The 20,846-nt window shown below is 41.1% G+C and overlaps 1 protein-coding gene across 2 annotated transcripts in view; it reads left to right on the top strand.

Annotated features, from left to right (window-relative positions):
• Nucleotides 1-10,486, top strand: part of CUNH3orf58 (chromosome unknown C3orf58 homolog) — a 32,247-nt gene extending 21,761 nt beyond the window's left edge. For both annotated transcript variants that reach the window (XM_019532961.1, XM_019532962.1), the window contains exons 2-3: nt 3,501-3,804; nt 8,551-10,486. In XM_019532961.1, the coding sequence (XP_019388506.1) occupies nt 3,501-3,804; nt 8,551-8,882 (636 nt within the window). In that variant the 3' untranslated portion in view covers nt 8,883-10,486. The remainder of the gene's footprint in view (nt 1-3,500; nt 3,805-8,550) is intronic.
• Nucleotides 10,487-20,846: the final 10,360 nt, after the last annotated feature.

Below are 20,846 nucleotides of genomic sequence, written 5' to 3'. Positions count from 1 at the left end.
TTTTTTTTTTTTTATTTTTAAATGCTAATAAATGAAGATATTTTTCTCTTATTTTCTGCTACATTTTCAAAGCTTTCCAAAGATGAAACGTAAAGTTGCAAATCTTTGCTTACAAAGTGGCAGACTGTACTTCAATTAACATTCTTGTCAGAATCATTGTGAACATAACTGCTGAATGGGCTTCTAGTACATACTTTTATCCTTTTCTTCTGCTTCTGACTTGGGTAATGAAGTGTAGATGTGGTTGTTACATGCCAGTTGGGCAAGAGCCAAAACCAAGATGTTTGTACATGTTCAGATATTGGCAGGATTCCCTTTATTCTTGTTGTCAAAGGATCTTTTTATTGCCACAGACATAAATATTTCTCTGTTGCAGTACGGTCTATAGATATTGCATTTGGGAAGGCTGCTTTTAAACACAGTAAGCCAAACCTGGAATCTCTGACAGGAGTCCCTAACTACACTACGTATTGCGAAAGGGAAGGTATCTATGGATTTCTACAACTGCCACTGCCCATAGACTTAAATGATAAGTTCTTTTGCACTTACCTTTGGTAGATGTATTATGAATTTTTAGCTTTGTCACACATCTCCTATAGCTGTCTGAAGAAGCTGTATTTTCCTTCTATGTTCCAGTGTCCTGATTGCTGTGGTGATGGGGAAAGGTCAGAGCCAGTCTCCCTTATACTAACACTCAAAAAACTTCTTTGAAGGGAGAAATAGGAACTCTCCTTTCGATAACTAGGTATACTTTGCAGCCACAAAGACATCTTTGTAATTTCTGTGACCTGGGATTAAAGCAATAATGATTCTTAAGATTTGCTAAACTTTGCTTTGTCAGTGCTTTTGAGTGCAAGACATTCTTTATCAGGACCTGACGAAGAATGCCTTGCATTCAAAAGCTTGCTTGACTTTACCCAACTACATAGTGGATCCAATAAAAGATATCCCCCTACAAAATCCTTGCTTCTTGCATTTAGATTATCATAGTTTAAAGTTAGAAAGCAAAAGATGGGCTTTCACTGTATAAAATGAATGTAACCATACTATTCTCTCACGTAAGTCAGCAACCAGGTAAGTATCCTTAGTTTAGAGCTTGTTACTTGAGTTTCAGGAGTGATTCTAGGCACTGCAGTAGATTCTCAGTGCATTATGAAACTATTTAATAGCAGCAGAATACTGGTGATTGGAACCCTGAAACATTGGCTCAGAGGAACATGATCTTATAATAATTAAAGATAAAATAACTAAAATTGTGTGTGTTGCCTCAAACTGTTTTATTTTTCATGGTAGAGACCTGAATTTTGACTCTAAGATAATTTAGTGTAAGGAGTTTGCTAACTTATATTTTTGTAAAAATAACAAGGGCAGGGGAAGAAATATTTGTTAGTTCTTCCTTGGTTGCCTTGTGTGTTGGATTTTATGGCCTAAGAAATAAGAGCAGTAAATTGCATAGGAACTTAAATAGCAGTTAAAGGTGAGATTTGAACTCTTGGGCTGTGTCTAGACATGCAGGCACATGCACTTTGTGGCTCGACAGACTGCGTGCAAGGAATGTTAAAACGTCCTACACTGCAGATTTGCAGCATGGAGCCAAAACTTGCAACTGGGAAATTTTGGTAACAAAAAAAAGTGCCGGGGAAAAAAAGTAGTGTGGCAGAAGACGTGGAGGCCTGGTTGCCAGCCAGAGCATCTCCACTCTTACAGTCGTGCCCTGGCTTCTCTAGCACTACGGGAGCTGGGAGGAGCTGAGCCAGGGCAGTTTGCCTGAAGTAGAACAACTTCTCGCTCACCAAAGTGCAAGTGCAGGGGTGTGTACTGCTGCAAAAAGTGGCTGTACAAGGTTGTGCCAGTACTATTTTTGCTGCTGGAAGTGCACAACCCTGCACATCTGTATGTGGTCTTGGTATTCTTCTGAAGTAGTCTGAGTAGGGAAGAGCAAGAATGTACCAGTCCTGAAGAGTTCTGGTGTGTGTACCATGCTAGACTTCAGACACTTTTTTGGTAATAAATATAACAAAAATCATGTGAAGATAAAACTGAAATCTGTAACGCAATATAACTTAAACTATGATGAAGCTACTGCTGCACTCTAGTAGCTGTGTTCGAGGAAGTTGGTCAGGCATTGATAACTAAGTCATTGGTGACTTAGCTAGGAACCAGCACTTGTAAACTTTTTAATAGTCCATGACTGCTAAATGTTTAACAAATACATTTGTCCTCAGTGAGCGCTACATATTCATTCATGCACAGTAACTGCACATTTAGTTTAGTAGTTGCTTAATGAAGTACTATCTAAATGCAGTAATTATAGTTACTGCACAGGAGTGCTGGCACATGGTTTTTTCATGATGGTTACTGTGCAATAGCCTAACAACACTGCACAGTAGCTTATTAGCATCGCTTTTGACTGGCATGCTACGGCGCAGTGTTGTTGGGTTACCTCCACAATAGGTATAGATGCACCATTGAGTGCTGCATTTTACACCTCAGTTTCTGATTTTATAATGATAGCCATTTACTTTGGATCTTTTTGATAATTAAGTACTGATATTTATAAAGGACTGGGTTTTTCCTCTGGGGTTTTTTTTTTTTTTTTTTAATCCATTGGTTAGAGGTGCATCTGGGCACTTCTGTGCCCTGGGCTGTGGCAGTGCACAGGCAAGTGTGATTAGCTGGAGAAGTACTAGTGTTTGCAACCGTGCTGGCAGCTCAGTGGCTGCTCAGGGTACTTCTCCACCCTGTCCCCCAGCTTGGTGTCCAGGACCAATATTCCACTTGCGTGCTATTCCACCCCACCCTTTGCTATGCTGCTGATTTTGGTTGCCTCCAGTTATCCATGTATGCCCATATTACTCGCTGAATATTTGTATTGTACTTTAGGACCTTGTTACCTATGATCTTGTTCTCCTAGGAGCCTGTACTTCACATTTCTTTTTTTGTAATTGTGTTATTGAAATGGAAGATAAGGAGCAATGCAGGTATAGAATTTCTTAATTTTTTTTTTTTTTACATATCCATATATTCCTTAAACTTTTCTGCAAGGTCCTCAAGTAAAATGGATCAAAATCCCATCTGAACTGGAGAAAACAGAAAAGACAAGAGCAAGCCTAAGAAAAGCTTTAATTTATGGAGATCATGCAGTAAATATTGAAAGCCGCAGGTTACAAGTAAAGTATTATTGTCAGAAAATACAACTGAACTAGTGCAACAGCAGGATTCATACATAAATTGCCAATAGTAAAAGATACTCAGTTATCAAATGAGGCAATACAAATGAAAATGTATAATCTAATAGAATATAGTTGCTCGTTTCAGAAGTATGTATAAAATATTCCTTCTGGTATCAAGGTGCAGAAGTGCATTTAGGTTGGCTTACTCCCCTGTTGCGATTACTAGATTCATAAGCATTTTACATCATGCATATATTTCAGACTTTTAAAATATATTAATGATCCTTTATTTTATGTTTACTAAAAAAAAAATTTGTTCGTATGCAGAGTTTTCCATCTGATGAGGGCTGGCCATTTGCTAAATACCTAGGAGCATGTGGAAGAATGGTGGCTGTCAACTATGTCGGAGAAGAACTATGGAGTTACTTCAATGCACCATGGGAAAAACGAGTGGACCTGGCCTGGCAGTTAATGGAAATAGCAGAGCAACTGACTAACAATGACTTTGAATTTGCACTCTACCTCCTTGATGTTAGTTTTGACAACTTTGCAGTTGGACCTAGAGATGGGAAGGTTATTATTGTAGATGCAGAAAACGTTCTGGTGGCAGACAAAAGGTTAATCAGACAAAGTAAGTTGTTTTCCCTTTTATAACTGTATGCTTAAAAAATGTAAGTCTTAAAAGCATGTGAAGCTGCCATATATATATATTTTTTTTTAACCAGACCCTTTGGTTTTACAAATAGAATTCTGATTGGTTGAGATAAAACACTTCATGAACCTCTTGAAGGAAAATTGGTAGGTTCACGAGTACACCTATTCACCTGGATTTAATATTTGTATTTGTAAAAGAGAAGTATCTAAAGTTGGGGAAGGATTAAATAACCTGATGCCACCTAGCAAAATTGCCTGTTGCAGACATTTAAAAAAAAAATCGGTGTTTTTACTCAATTTTTTTCCCCCTGTAATAGTGTCTCCTGTGCATGCCTTTTGACTTCTTCATGTTCCTCTAAATCTTTTTGTGTGTTTATGCTTTGTTTTCCAATATCGTATTCTCTTCATTGGCTCTGCTGCATTCATTTCATTTTTAAATTATATAAAATGCCCTGAGTTGGAGATTGTCTTGCTCTTCATGACAGCATTTGGGGTAGAAGCCAGCCAGCTTCTCTTAATTTCCAGTTACTGGGCAGATAGGAGGAACCACAGCCCACACTCTAGGAGTTGTCCTTTTGTCAAGGGCTCCATTATCTGCAACATCCTCCCCCAGTGGGTGTTTGAATTTGATATCTCTTACCTCCTATAGCTGTAGTTGAGAATGCACTTTTGTTTCTTCAGGTTGCTCAAAATGTGTATAAATCACTGCTTCTATTTCTGAATTACTTTCAAGACCCTGTTCTTCAGTTTATGCTACCTTTCCATCCAAAGCTATATCTTTTTTTTAAAATATAACTTAATATTCCACATTTTTCAATATATAAAATCCCAGTGGAGGACACCAGTAAATCCATTTAATATATTGGTATATTCGGTGTGTTGATTTCTGCATAGCTGAGTGCACAAACTAAGCCTGATAAACATATGTTGCTAAATTCAAGTAAAAATGTATATATGTGTTTTGGGGGAAGGAGGAAAGCCATTGCAAACTTAATGATTCCTGTTTTGGCAATAGAGTTGTATCTGGACTCTAAAAAGGGGACCTGCGTCCAGGTCGGTCTTACTACAGTGCAGTTCAAAAAAGCACACAGTATTCAGCAAGTGAAAATGTAGCGTAGCTTCTATTCGTAGTATGAATCAGATGATCAGACAGGTCAGCAGCATGGATGGTTAGGGCTGAATAAAAACCCAAAGTGCATTTTTCTTCCCTTTTTACACATGTAGAAATGCTTTCATCAAGCCCACATTGCCCACACATGATCAATCCCATTTAGTGCTATGCATCTTACAGTTTGCTGATATGTACCAGATTTTGGTTGTAAAGTTCTACATTTTTTTCTTCTGTGGCAAGTTGTATTGAGCACATCCAGATGAGTGTGCAAGTGTGATTTGTGGCACTGAAAACCCATCTGCAGCACCATAAACCTCATGCGCTGCACATGTACGTGTTTGCTGCACTGCAAATTACCAGCATGGTGGGTTTTTTGACACTGGCATCTCCTAATATTAAAAAAAAACAAACAAAAAACTGCACCTGAAAAAAGCAGGGTGGCGCATGTGATGCAGTGTGCACTGCTTCAAATGGGAGCCTGTATGGGCAGAGCTATGCTCCAGCTGCCGGCTAGCCTCTGTGTGTCTGGGTTGCTGTTGCTGCAGCCCCGGGAGGCTCCCAGACCCCAGGTGAGGCTGCTGGATGGCCCCAGCCTCCCCTACCCCACCTGGGGCAACTTGGCACATGCCAACACAGCACTTGGCTTATGGCCTACACAGCACGCTTAACACTACCTAGTAAGGAAAGTGTTTCCAAGACAAACTGGGACCTATAGAAGTTTTTCTAGGCAAGTGAGAGGAAGCTGTGGAATACTGAACCATTTAAGGCATCTATTCCTCAATTATAATCAGTATAATTGTTTTGTTAGAAGCAAATTTTCTGATGGGTATCTTTGGGGAAGCTGGGGGAGGCTGCCAGGGGTATTGGTGGAATACTGTGCAAGAGTCTTGGTATGTATATTGATACAAAGCATGGAAGTTTTGGCTTTACCTGTGTAACGTTTATGACTTAGTGTATGTATCGAGTCCAGAGCTGTGAGAACCCACTTGGAGGATTGTTGGGTTTTTTTAAAGCCTAAAGATTCAGAGTGAAAAGCTCATTTAGTGAAGATTATTCAGGTCACTTTTCTCTTAACATGTGTCTGTCTGTCTGTCTGTCTTAACGAGATTGAAGGCCTAACCACAGCATAATGAGATTTATACTTTTAAAAATACATACATTTCTGTAATCTTTTTGGTTTCTATGGAAATTCTAAAGGATCTGTATAGTTTAAAATATAGTGTACTTGAGGGAGAGAAAGTCATTAGTGTTTTATGGCAAACTAGATTCTGTAGAGTCTACAGAATTGTAACATATCCTGCTGTTTACTGCTTGATCCTTATTAGCATTTCTAATGATCCTTAAGGTAGTAATTTAAAAATTCCACTTAGTGTTTATAGATTAATTTGCAGTTTTGCACTTATGGCATTCATGTCTTAAGGACTCTTGATGTGGATTACAGCTTAACTTTGACGCACAATAAAGTTTTCCTTAAAGTTCAATAAATAAGTGGGAAGTTTGAGGGGATAATGCAGCATAGCAGGTGCGCCGTTGAAATATCTTATGTTATTCCCTTTCTGTAGGATTTTTGCTTATTTTAATTTGTTTGGTCTTCACATCCTCCTTTTAAAATTAATTACATTCCTCTTACTTCAGAGGGGAATATGGAGAAGGCTTGTTAGAAAAGTTTTTAAAGGAGTTATTTTTTCTTGTAGACCAATTAGAATAGTTTCAATTGCCCTAGGACAGGGATAGGCAATGTTTTTTGGCCAGAGTGCCAAACAAACCACAATGTTCACCTTGGAAGGTACTGGAGTGTTGGCACGCCAGAAAAAATGAGAGTTGAGGGAGGGGTACATGGCAAGATGCAGCACATACAAGTATATTTAATAATCATAAATGTTGCCTTTGTGTGCTCCTTGGGAAGGAACAAGATTTGGGTTCCTTGTTGTGCAGCTCCCCCCACCCTACTGCTTCAGTACCTGCATGGCAGGGGGAGAGAGACCCACACGACACCCAGAACCAGACACGTCTGCATACACAGAACAAGATGTGCAGGTGCACAGAGCTGGGCTGATGGGCCACTGGACAAAGTCTGACCCAACAATGCCCTGGGCCTGCCGCAAGCCCTGTGCTTCCCTGGGGAGCCAGGCCCCAGGCTGCTGCACAGCCAGCCAAGGCCCCAGCCCCCATCAGCCCAACCCACCCACTCCACACACCTAAGGCCCTAAGCTGGTACGACCATTCAGGACGTCTAAACCATTATCCCCAGAGAGGCGGGGAGAGCGCATCCCCACTACAGTCCCTCCACCCCGGTGCTGGAGCACTGGACATGGGGGGGAGGGGGGGCAGCATCATGGAGTGTTTTACCCCAGGAAAGCAAACCAGACTGGCTCTGTGCTGACAGTGCTGCGTATGCCAGTGGGTCCAGGGCACTGCTCTAGGGTCAGGCCAGTGCAGCAGGGAAGGGCAGAACTGGGCTGGAGTCAGGGCCGGAGTTTGTCCTTGTACCCTGAAGGGACTGAGGCAGTAAGCCAGAGCCGCCTCATGGGCTCCTGGGGCATGACACCCTGCTCCGCTCCAGACCCTGGCCCCAGGGAACAAATCCCACCCTCACTCTAAGCTGCAGTGCACAGAGGCACGGGTGAGCGGAGGACTTGCCCATGGCCATGCAGGTTGACAGTGACAGAGCTAGGGCCACTGGTCTGGGGTCCCAATAGGAGACTGGAACAGCCCCAGGTTGAATTGTTCCATGAGCAGCAACCATGTGGCTGTGCCCAGTGTCTCTGAGAGCTCAGGTTCGGAGGAGAGAAGCTCTTCCTGCCAAAAATGATGCCCAGAGGCCAGATCACCTGTCCTGCTGTCTGCCCCAAGGTGCACATGCAGTCGCCACCAGCATAGAGCTGTGGAGCCCGGCGCAGCTGTTTGCAGCCTTTCTGCTGCTTGCTGCAGCTGCCCAGAGCCCCTGCTGGCTACAAACAGCCGCGCCGGGCTCCGGAGCCCAGTCACCAGCTCTGTGCCAGGAGTGGAGGAGAGACCAGGATTGCGCTGCCTCGGGACTCTCCCCCACCACCCACTTGCAGCAGGGCTTGCAGCCTCCCAGCTGCCTCTGCTGGGAGCAGCCTGGGCTCCATGGCTGGCAGCAGCTACCCAGAGCCAGGGCTGGGCATAGCGTGCCAAGGAAAATAGCCTCGTGTGCCATGCTCAGTACACACGCTGGGGGTTGCTGACCCCTGCCCTAGGAACTAAGGAAGCAAACTTAGCTGCATTCCTAAAATGGATCAATTCATGACCTCCGTTTCTTCTCTGCTGTTCCTGTGCATCTTTTTTTTTTTTTTCCCCCCTCATTTTTTTGATCTATTAACTTGAATTTTTATTTCTCTTTTTAGATGCATTTTTTGCCTTGATCTCCTTGTGGTACCTTCAAAATCCTGTTTTCTTCTATTTTGCATTGCCAGGACTCTTCCTTTAGGTGGGAAGCACTTCGCATGACTTCGTAAATCTGAAATCTTTTTGTGAAAATAGCTTAATTTTACCAGTTTCTTTCATACTTGGCTTCTGGTTGTGTTTTGGTTGTATTTATTTATCCTATTTTTCCCATTGCTTATTTATTATGTCTTTCACATTTTACAGATAAACCTGAAAACTGGGATGTGTGGTATGAAAGCAAGTTTGATGACTGTGATAAGGAAGCTTGCCTGTCCTTTTCAAAGGAGATTCTTTGTGCTCGTGTCACTGTGGACCACAATTATTATGCCATTTGTCAGAACCTTTTATCAAGACATGCCACATGGCGTGGCACTTCTGGAGGACTACTTCATGACCCTCCAGCTGAAATTGCCAAAGATGGCCGACTTGAGGCCTTGCTGGATGAGTGTGCCAACCCAAAGAAGCGATATGGTAGATTCCAGGCTGCAAAAGAACTACGTGAATACCTTGCACAACTGAGTAATAACGTGAGGTAGTTCATGGTGAAGCTCCTCTTTTGTAACACTGGCTATATAACACTGTCGCAAAGACGCATGGAAAAGTGAGGTCTCGAACTTACATAGTCAAAAGGAAACTTTAAAAGAATTAAAGTAGCTGATCAATTTTATATAAATGCCATAATTCATTTTATGGTGTTTTGATGATGTTCCTCTCCAAACTGACAAGGTACTTACCGAATTAAAACTTGAGCTACTATTGACTGTTCTCCCTCATTGTTAAAGAGGGGAGTTGGATGAGATAAGACTGATAGCTTAATTGACAGCTTGTTCATCAAAGGATACTTTACATAAAACTGCATTAGTATTACAGTTTTGTGAAGTTGATGCTTTTACTTGGAAAGTCAAATTAGACTGGCCTGTTTTAAAGGCCTTTTCCTGATGTCATTGTTTCCATTTTTGTGTTTAAATGCCTTTTAAGTAGCATTTACAAACATACAGGTAAATCTAGGTGTTTGCATTGTTTCAAACTTAACAAGCTTTTTTTAATGCTGTGCAGTACATTTTTACTGTGAGCACAGGATTCCCATGTTTACTGTCTAATCTTATTTCTTTTCACTGTATTTTATTGTGTGTATTTTTTAAAGTATATGGGCATAAAAAGATTCAAATGTCATATGAACCATATTTTGACTTTCGTAATGTTGCCTCTGCAGATATCACTTAATGTAATTACTGTACAAATTTTCAACCCTCAATGCCAGTTTCTACGCATGGCCGGCCATTCAGCAGGAAATCATAGAATGAACAAATTTGCTTCTCGTAGTGATGGTAACTTGAGGCTGGAGGGGAGAATAATGGTATAAATCAAACTTAACTTGAGGATAGGAGCTTGACTAGAAGTTTCACAATCCAGTGTAGTAAAGCATAAACCAAAGAAAATGGTTATGTGTACAGGTCTCTAGACTAGTTCTTAAAGCAAAATTATGTACTATAGCAGCACTAATCTTTTTGGAAATTAAAATTTCACTGGGTCCCTAGTTACTGTTTGCAGGACTCTTAAACTACTAGTTAATGCCTGAGAGAAACCCAAATTTAAACTTTTAAGAAATGTTTACCAGGTTAGCATTTGTTCTGAATCATTCACAGTTCTGTTGAATTCAGTACAATGAAACCTTACTGAATGTTCACCCATTGTTTTAACAGTTAAACGTATGTAGTATTCACTGTTGACCCTTCTTTGAATTAAGTTTGACTCTTTCAATTGCAGTTGGAATGGTCTTGTAATGGTTAGTGTAAACCTGAGATTGCTCCCATAAATCAAAATTTGCATAAAACATCAATCTTGGCCATGTGACTGACTTTTTTGGAAGCTTGCTTGGTTTTGGTTTTCTTCTATACAATTACTGCTAAACTATTTAATGTACCTGAAGTCTTGCTTATATTCCTAAGCAAATACTTGTGGGGAGAAGCTTTTGTATATTTTTGATTACTTGAGCAATTACAAAGGAAGGTAACAGTTCTATAAGACCAAGGTTTTGGCTAATTTACAAGTTAGAATGAGATGCACTACTTTTCATGACAAAGCCAGTGACCATCAAAAGACAACTAGAAATTGCTGCTGAAAAAAATAGCTGTAAAAGGAAAAAAAGGCAAAATGAGGACAGCAAGGTATAAAACCAGGTTGTTGACTAACTTTAGAAGTTGGAACAAGATGGTATGCACTACCATTCATGACAAAGCCAGCCTGACTGTCAGAAGCTACATCAGAAGATAAGTAGAAATTGCTGCTGAACCATATTTCCCTAAATAAGTGAAGATAACAGCAAATTGTCATTCAAAATTGGTTAATTTTTAAATCTTAAAATACTACTGAATGATATAAAAGTGTTGTTTTCGGGGGGGTTTAACTGGTTATGGGGTGTTTTTTGTTAAAAGGGTATAGTCAGGATATTTTCCAAAGCTCTAGATTTTTACTTTAAATCCATTTTCCATATGTATAATTTGCTTCTGTTCACTTGTCTTAATCTTGTATTCAGAACCTACTATGACATATATAGGTCTTAATTATTTTTTGTTTTTTCCCTTTTGGTTTTCTTTTCTTTTTTTCTACTGGATGACTGCTTCACCTGCTCTGGCACACACAGGGCTTTTTGCCACAAATTGGACTTATTTGAAGAAATGACCTTTATATATCTGAGATTAAATAACAATACCCTGCTACAAAAGCCTTTTTTTATCACTGATTTGTTTTTATTTTTAAAAAATCATCACAATTTTTGATGAATAGGTTGAATGTGTGATTGCTTAAGAGTTAAGGGGGGAACAAAACCCAAAACACTGCCAGATCTGGTTACTATTTGAGGCAGTTGTGTAACTGCCATGGGGCACATCTACATGAGATGCCAAATGCGCAGTAGACTTAATTCTATTGCTCATTGGCATGTCATGGCAAAAGCAGTAGAAGCTAATGTGCAGTAGAATTAGTCTACTATGCATTAATGCAACTTAAAAGGTGTGTGCTGGTGCTACTGTGCAGTAGCGCCGGTTACTGCACAGTTAGTATGTGTTGTTATTAAGGTACTAAACTTAATGCACCTTAACCATGGCTCATTAATGCATGTGTAGATGTGCTCATAAAGTCCCCTGTTGGGTATAGTTTGGGATTTACTTGCATCTGAAATTTGCTGGTAAAACTGCTTCTAAAAGGAATTTGAAATTAAAAAAAAAAATCACTACAGGGAAAACACTATGTGGAAAGCAATAAATCTTGTTCAATTTGCACCTCTCAAATATTTATTGTACAATGACAGTTTATATTTTTTAGTCATTGCCCATTAATATTGATGAATTTAGTGAAATATTTTTGAATGAGACATTTGGGGTTTGTATGTGCATTAAAATTGTCTTTTGTACTGTAAGTTACTGTTTAATTGGAATATTTTATCAAAGCTGTCTCCCTGTGCCTTTATATTACAAGAAAGTTGTTTCTACAACTTCTTCTAATGATATTAATAAAGAGTATTTAAGAACTTCATCTCAGAAATTCATTTTCAGATTATTTTTTTTTTAAGATTCACTTACTAGTGATAAACAGTTTAAGTTGTGAAGTAGACTTTATACTATATTGGCTGCATCCCTACATGCAGGCATATGTAGTTTGTGGCACCACAAACCTTTGTAATGCCACAAATTGTATGCATGGAATATTAAGATGTCCCTGTGCTGTTAGTGAGGGGCAAATTCCCAGTAGCAAAAAAAAAAAAAACCCACTGGGGCAAAAAAAAGAAAAAATGGTGCTGTGCCCACAAAAGTAGTGTGTGCCAGAACAAACGGAGGCTTGGTCCTCCAGTGAGACACTTGACTGCTGGCCAAAGGATCTCTACTGCTCCATTTGTGCCCCAGCTGCTCCAGCACACTGGGGGCTGGAGGGAGCTAGGTAAGAGCAGTTTGCGCAAAGCGGGACTATGTGTCCCACAACGAACTGCATGTGCTGGTGTGCAAAGTAGCAATATAATTTTGTGCTGCTACTACTTGTGCTGCTGCAAGTGCATGCCTCTGCTTATCTGGATGAATCCATTGAATGTAGTATATATTTAAGGGGCAGGTGGGGACACTCGTTTTTTCATATTTTAGACATTAAATTCATACTTTTGTAGAATAAATGATTTATTGCGCGTTACCTTGTTAGAAATATTAATTGGAATAAGCACTAGTTTTCTTTCTAAAGAAAGAGATTTATCACTAGGGCATCAATCTCTTAGCTTCTGAAACAGGAAAGTTTTAACCTTTGGATTGCTGTTTGTGGAACTTGTTTGTATAGGAAGTGTGTTAAATCCTGCCAGTAATACTGTTTTTAGGTAGGATACAGTGGTTAACATTTTGAATTTCAGAGGAATTTTTGGAGTGATAAGGTTTAATGTCTCTTCTAAGTTTTCTGGGAAGTATTCTCATTTTGAGACAGAAAGGTGCTTTGAGAGCTGCAGATTTTCTCTTCAGCTTTTTGAGTTTCCAGAAATAGTGAGGTATGAAATCTGCATGCTGTTTTTGGTGCACCAGAGTGACTTAGCCAGCTTTGGCTGAACTTTGCCTTCCAAATCTAGTTATAAAATGAGAAGAGAAACATAATTTTTTAAAATACAAAGAAGTTAATATAAATGGTCCCCAAACCTTGTTTCATTATATATCCTTATCCTGTCTACTTGACCCCAAGAGCAAACTTCCACAGAAGTACTCTTCACTACGGACTTTGCTTTTCCTCACTGGAGTGACCAGATACAGTTGGATACCCTTTTTTTGAACCACTACAAGTTATTTTGGCATGTAATTATTATTAAGTTTTGAGTCTTTATTAAGGCTTCCTTATCATGCAATCCTCTTTACAAGGTTATAGTAGTAGGTACTGCCCCCTGTACTGTAGCTTGGGAGTAAGTGGAGCAACAGATAATTGACAGAAAAGCACAATGGTGAATTTATAAAATGTCAGTTTTTACCTTCCATTTCATATACAACATAAGAATCTCATAGATAATTACTTTACTAGGTTGTTTTTTCTACTGGGTAATCACTTTTCTTGCTTTTTAAAAAGGTGCCTTTTCATATAAACTTTGGCTCCAAGTTCCAGCCACTAGTTTTTGTTTTCATTTTGATAATGAAACCCTTTGGTACATGGTGGGTACTCCATGTGAAGATACTTCAATATCAAAATTAAGTAACTGGTTTATTTTCTTTTGATAAACAAAACAGATTGTTTTCTTTTAAATCTCTGACTGTAAAGTATTTTTCCCAGACCTGAAGTAATATTTGTATGTCTTTCTGCATCTTCTACCTTTTGTAAATTTGGACAACAGAACAAGGCCTAGTATTCCAATGCCCATCTTGCCAATTAATGCAAAATCATCTGTTATTCCTGAAGTAAATCTCTGTGCTCCCTCTCCCTCACCCATAGCCTCTTAGGATTGTATTAATTCATCATGACAGTAGACTAGAAGCTTATGTTGCATTTGCCCACTGCGACTCCTGAAAACCTTTTCAGCAGCAAAGCTTTCCCAGGATGTATAGTCTCTCTGTAGGTATGAAGGGCGTTCTTTGTTTGTGAAGGTATTATAGAATCAGTGAGTCGGAAGAGACCTAGACAGATCATCTAGTCCAACTCCCTGCCATGGGCAGGAAGGAGCACTGAGGGTGGCAGGGGTCATAAGACCCCCGCCAGGTGCCTATCCAGTCTCCTCTTGAAGATTTCCAGGGAAGGTGAGAGCACCACCTCTCTGGGAAGCCTATTCCAGGCTTTAGCCACCCTTACCGTGAAGTAGTTCTTCCTAATATCTAACCTAAAGCTATCCTCCCTCAGCTTGTGGCCATTGTTCCTGGTGACTCCAAGGGGGGCCCTGGTGAACAGACTTTCCCCGAGTCCCTGCTGCTGGCCCCTGGTAAGGTTGTAGGCAGCCACAAGATCCCCCCCCTCAGTCTCCTCTTGCGGAGACTGAACAGATTCAGGTCCCTCAGCCTCTTCTCACAGGGCTGGCCATGGAGGCCCCAACCATACGAGTGGCCCTCCTCGTATGGCTTTCTACTGGACTGTATGTAAAACACATTGCTTATTTAGGTTCAGTTTACCTGCTGATCCAGACTGAATGACTTCTCTACCTCCATAATTTTTCCCACCCTGTCAATCTTTGCATCATCTGCAAATTTTATCAGCAATGACTTTATATTTACTTCTAGCCAAATGACTAAAAGTACTGATTAGTGTTGGGCTTGGAATGTATTCTTTCAGATTTCCCCTGGAGATAATCATAGTGATGTTTATTTATTGAGGCCTACTTTCCTAGGTCTGTCAGCCAGGTCTTACTCTGTGGTGTTCTCCTACAGTCTATACTTTTTTTTAATTTTTTTTTTTTTTTAATTGGAATGCTATGTATAACTGACACCCAGCCTAAGTTACAGGTATGCAGTTAATTTTATCAATCAAACTGAAGAGTTTAATCAGTTTTATTTGACAAGATCTGTGTTCCATAAAATCATGTTGATTGGCACAAATTACATTCCTGTTTTCTCATCAGGCTGCTAACTTCCTGATTCATCTTGTGCTTTTTGAATAGTGGCTCATTATTAGCAATTTTTTTCAGTCTTCTGAAATTTTCAAGATTTATTTAAAAACTGATAGCAATCTAGAACATTCCTCAGCTGATTTTGGTCAGGACTCTTGTGTGCAAGTTATAGATGCTTACTGATCTAAAAATATTTATTTCTAGTAATTTAACATCCTTCTTAATAATTAATGAACTGAAAAATAATTCGTAATCCTTATGGCATAAATATATAATTCTAACTATTAGGAAACATCCACCAAACATTTAAACTTTCTAACTTTTCTGCATCGCCAATAATTTTGCTATCCTGATCTGTTAATAGGCTTCTTACTCCTGGTAAGCTTTATTTTGTTCCTGATATATTTAAATACACATCTTATCCTTATTCCTGTTAGTCATAGATTTTTGTCCCATAGTTTACCACTTGTTTATTTCTAAATAATGCCTGCATTTTTCTTTTAGTAAGGATGGGTAACATGATGCATTATTTTTTACATCAGTTTTGGGTAGTATATTGTGGCTGATGCTGGTAACAACTAAGGCTACCTCAAATATCCTAATATAATAAAAAGCTTAGTCTGTCTGTCTGTGTGTTTGTCTGTAATGCTTCTGGCCAACTGTGCATGCACCACCAAGAGGGCAGCAATTGCCTGGGCAGCCCAGGCTGTGTGGGCCCCAGGTTGCATTGGTGCTGGGAAAGTTTGGTGGCAGAGAACATATCTGGGCTGCCTGAGCAGGGAGCAGGTCTTCCCCCTTGCCTCTGTACCTGAGGGTGAAAGGGGGCTGCCCGGCTTGGATGCCCCCAGAACAGGGAGGGGGAGTTAGCAGACAGGGATGGAGGGAGGGGAGTGGGGAGGCAGATGGACATGGCCAGTTGGACCCAGAGCAGTGGAGGGTGGGGGGAGGCATTGTTGGACCCAAAGTGGTGGGGGTAGGGAGAGGGAGGAGTGTGGTTGGACTGAAGTGGGAAGGGGAGCGGGGGTGGAGTTGAAGTAGTGCGATGTGGGGGGTGGAAGGGGGTCGGACCTGAAGCAGGGGAGGGGGAGAACAGGGTTGGACCCAAAGCTCTGCGTGCAGGGGGGGTACAGCAGGGCTGGATGAGAAGTGCCGGGGGTTAAGGCAGGGCACGGGGCCACATGCGGGGCTCTGTCCCTGCTGCCCCTCTTTTATTCTTGACCGACAATTTGCTAGTGTAGAATAGAACTGTCCCTCTCTAGATGGTTACTATCTGGGTCTAAATTTTATTTTAGAGGGGAAACTGTGCATTTGTAACTGAACTAATGTTTTGAGTATCCTTGCTTCAGAAGAACTATAGCATTGGTCTTTTTAATGTTCTATATTGTTGTAAAAATGATAGCTGTATAGGAAGCTAAGGAATCTGTCATTCAGGACCTGCTACTGTCAGGAACTGAAGGCTGTTGCTTCTGGAGTTGAAGATGAAAGCATACCAAATGTTAGATGCATCGTGCTTTAAAAAAAAACAGAATTTGATTTCTAGTGGAAAATAGTTTAAGCAATGCTATTAGAAGTGGAGGAAAAGCTAGCCTCTCCTAAATAAACAAACAGTAGAGGTGCATTATGTGATTTAGTAGATGTTTAGAAGATGTCTTTGAATGTTTTGAGAGATGCTGATGAAAATACCATGTAAAATTATTCTATTTTTAACAAGTGCCCTTGTTAAAAGGGAGGCAAAGACTAACTTTGTAGAAAGGTAAACCAGTAGCCAGTGTAAAATTTTAGGGGAAATGATACAGCGATTGTGATTAAGAGCATAGTTCCTTTAGAGAGAAGTTTCTGACTCCTGCTTCAACCTCTTTTATCATCTGACTGTTTCAGTTGTTTAACTCCAAGTCAAAACTGGAGGCATCCAAGAGAATAAAGCAATTGCTGGTGGAGAAAATGCTTTTAAACATTAAATGTGCTATTGAGAGCCTTAATAAAGGGGGCAAACAAAAACCAAATGTATAATGTTAAACCATGAGAGGTTCCATGGCTGTTTTAGTATATGTACAACTGCAGCTCTGAAACATCATGGTACCAAAGCCGTAGTGTTGGCTTTTACTTTAGTGCCAGCCCTTTCTGTGTTGTTGACCAAAACATGTCTGAGGCTGGCTATGGTTTCTGTGTTACTTTGGGTGATGAATGTACCTGTACTGATTATATCAACAGTTGACCATATTGTTCATAATAGCAGCTCCATTTTTTCTGTTGTACTATTTGGTACCATTGAAAAAGGAACTACTAATGGTCTAGATACTGTTGAAGGGGCTGGACTCCACCTTTTCTGCCTAATATTGGTGTGCTATGTCTTTGGTACCTGAATCTACATTTATCTTTGCTACTTGCTGTGTTCCCGGACCTCATTGCATGTAGACTTCCCACCCAACTGAATACTACCATTTAGCTTTACACTTACCTGTAAATACTTCTTTCTTTTTTATAGTGACTTATTTTTGGTGTATAGGTATCATCTTTATATTCTCCTCTGCTGTATTTCCTGGAATTTTTTTAGTTGCGGGGGAAGACTACCAGTGTGGACATGCTTCCTGTTTCCCCAGCCAGTGGTCTTTCTTGACAATTACCTTCCTTCTTGTGATATGTCTGCTTGGCTGATATGGAATCCTTACAAAAGATGAAGTCTCTTTAGATATGCCTGGAAGAGAGCACAAGTTGATGGACATTGTTTACTCATTCTGTACTGGGGTAGATAGCTTTGCCCATTTATTTAGACCTATACTGGAAAAGATTCATGAGAATCTGATGATGCCTTACATACTTCCAAGAAGTCTTGTACCACCTTCCAGTCTGTTTTGTGGTATATGCTTCAGCTCCTAAAAAGAGACAGGGTAGTTTACATACTCTCTGAAATATAGTACACAACAGTACTGACTCTTTTACATTCAGTAAGTTGCAAAGTTAGCCCCCTGAAAGAGGCACTGTTGTTAAGGGGAGACAGAACATTTGTTATTCAGTCACCTGTTATCTGGGGACAGCTTCCTGGTGCAAGTGCAGAAGCGGCCAACTAGAGGCCATGCACTTCTTGACCTGCTGCTCACAAACAGGGAAGAATTGGTGGGGAATGTAGTAGTGGATGGCAACTTGCACAGCAGACCATGAGATGATTGAGTTCAGGATCCTGAAGAAAGGGAGGAAGAAGAGCAGCAGAGTAAGGACTCTGGACTTCAGAAAAGTAGACTTCAACTCAGGGAACTCATGGGCAGGATCCCCTGGGAAGCCAGACTGAGGGGGAGAGGAATCCAGGCAAGGAGAGCTGACTGTACTTCAAAGAAGCCTTAATGAGAGTGCAGGAACAAACCATCCTGATGTGCAAGAAGACTAGCAAGTATGGCAGAAGACCAGCTTGGCTAAGAAGGGAACTCTTCAGTAAACCAAATCACAAAAAGGAAGCTGATAAGAAGTGGAAACTTGGATAAATAATTAGGGAAGAATACAAGCGCATTGCTTGCGCATGCAGGGATGAAGTCAGGAATGCCAAAGAGTAATTGGAGTTGCAGTTAGTAAAGGATGTGAAGGGTAAGAAGAAGGGTTTCTCCAAGTATGTCAGTAGTAAGAGGGGATCAGGGAAAGTGTGGGTCTCTTACTAAATGGGGGAGGCAACCTTGTGACAGAGGGTGTGGAAAAGGCTGAAGTGCTCAGTGCTGCCTTTGCCACAGTTTTCACAAGCAAGGCCAGCTCCCAGGCTACTGCACAGCTCGGGGAGGAGGTGAGCAGCCCACAGTGTCGAAAGAACAAGTTAGGGACTATTTAGAAAAGCTGAACATATACAAGTCCATGGGGCTGCATGGGATGCACCTGAGGGTGCTGAGGAAGTTGGCTGATGTGGTTGCAGAGCCATTGGCCATCATCTTTGAAAAGTCATGGTGATCAGGAGAGGTCCTGGATAAATGGAAAAGGGAAAACATAGAGCCCGCATTTAAGAAAGGGAAAAGGAGGATCTAGGAAACTGCAGATCAGTCAGCCTTACCTCAGTCCCTGGAAAAAGCATGGAGCAGATTCTTAAGGATTCCATTTCTAAGCACTTGGAGAAGAAAAAGGTGATTAGGAACTTCTCTGGCTGAATAGTATAAAGGGCTGCTCCACAGCCCAGCCTGACTTGAGATGGGCAGTGCAAAGGGCTGTAGCCACAGCATGTAGTCCAACCCTGCATGCTTCTCCCAGAAACGGGCACAGGGTAGTCCCACCTGCCTGGCACACCATGTTTCTGGGAGGAGTATGTGAGGTCAGACTGGGGAAGCTGCAGGTGGAGTGCAGGCTCCAGACATAACTGTTTCCTGATTTGCCTGTGCAGGAGGCATGCAGGACATTTTAACCTGGCTGGGTTAACACCCCATGGTGCCATGGCATCCCATTTGAGAACCACTTGTATAGGCATAGTCTGTGGCCTTCAATCCATGCCCCAGTCGGATGTTCTAGGAGCTTATGCCCTATTTTTATTCTTTTAGCAGAGTTTAAGTGCCTTGATACTTTTGGGTAAGTTGAAAGCTTGCCCTCAGCTCTCCCCAGCTGCATGATCTACTCCTCACTGTCTACATTACCTTGCTGATCTGCCCATGTGAAGCACAGCAGGAAAGATAAACAATTAAAATAAAGCACAGAAGGAGATGCAAGTAGCTGGCATGGTTCCTACAAAGCTCTGTTGCACAGGAACAGGAAACTCAAGCAGATCCTTTCTAGGAATTGCACCCACTGCTTGTCTCACTCTAATTATGGGCAGTATTGGCAGCAGAAAGGGTATAGAAAGCTCACTAATGGACTTACTGTGCTTTCATCTGACCAGAGAGGAGGCTGGATTCATGCTCTGATGTTGAAGTGAGTTTCTGGGGTGGGCAGGACTGCCACTGGAGATAAGCTAGGGGAGTTTTAGGAGGTGTACAGCTGTTACATTTAGATCACTAACCCAAGCTTTGGGTGATGTAAATGCTTGAGTATGCAAGCATTCAGTGGGCTTAGATCACCCTAAAAATGGTGCACCCAATCTGAAGTTAGATCTTGCCTGATGAAAACTGATTTTAGAATGGCATGGGCTAATCCAACCTAATAAATGCTTGCACAGGTCTGCAGCATAGCCCTGGGTCTGGGAAAGTTCAGCTGTTCTCCGAAGGCCTAGTAGCAATATAAACACACCTGGTGCATCTACATGTGCACTTTGCTGAAAATTGGACTAATTAGCTCCATAGTAAAGTGTCACCTTCTATATGTGCACCAGTATTAGGGCACAGTAAACTAACTCCACCATAAAATAGTACTGTAAGGGACAGTACTATTTTATGGCAGAATATTTAACTACTTTGAAATGCATGTGTAGACAGTGAGTGGGTGGGGGGGTCAGACTCCTGCCTGCTGCCTAGCCATAAGGCTCCACAGGGTAGCATCCTCATACCCTAGCCAGACCCTCTGCCACCCAATGCTGTCACCCCAAGCCTGGGGCTGACCCCTTGTGCCCTCTGCCATCCTGGGCCTGCTCTGCCCCAACTTAAATTGCTGTTGTCCTGGGTGCATATGTAGACTGCGCCTGGGAACAGTTTAATTTGGTTTGAACTGCTCTGGAGTTTATTGCTTCACCTTAATTTCACATGTAAGTGCACCTATTGTTTATTAAATCTAGCTCTGAACTTGGCCTTACATTCCTGTTCTGAGGGAACAACAGGTAGGTCTATTTGGGGGCTCTACTCTTCTGCTTTTGATACCTGCTGGAGCTAGTGAGTGTGTTATCTCTTTCCTAGAGAAAGATCATTCATATTGAATCCAGAGGTTCATGCATTGCCATTAGTCTTTTTGTCTTTTGAAAGAGAATGAGTAAAAAGTCTTTCCTTGGAAGAAAATGGTCAGATGCTTAATTCACAGCTAAGGCAAATTCAGTTTCACTTTGACTTTGGTTCAACAAACTCTT

The sequence above is a fragment of the Crocodylus porosus genome, unplaced genomic scaffold, assembly GCF_001723895.1.
Source record: "Crocodylus porosus isolate Cpor-Errol unplaced genomic scaffold, CroPor_comp1, whole genome shotgun sequence".
In the NCBI taxonomy this organism is placed as follows: domain Eukaryota; kingdom Metazoa; phylum Chordata; order Crocodylia; family Crocodylidae; genus Crocodylus; species Crocodylus porosus.
The sequence above is the reverse complement of the archived record's forward strand: the minus strand, read 5'-3'. Positions and strand labels throughout refer to the sequence as shown.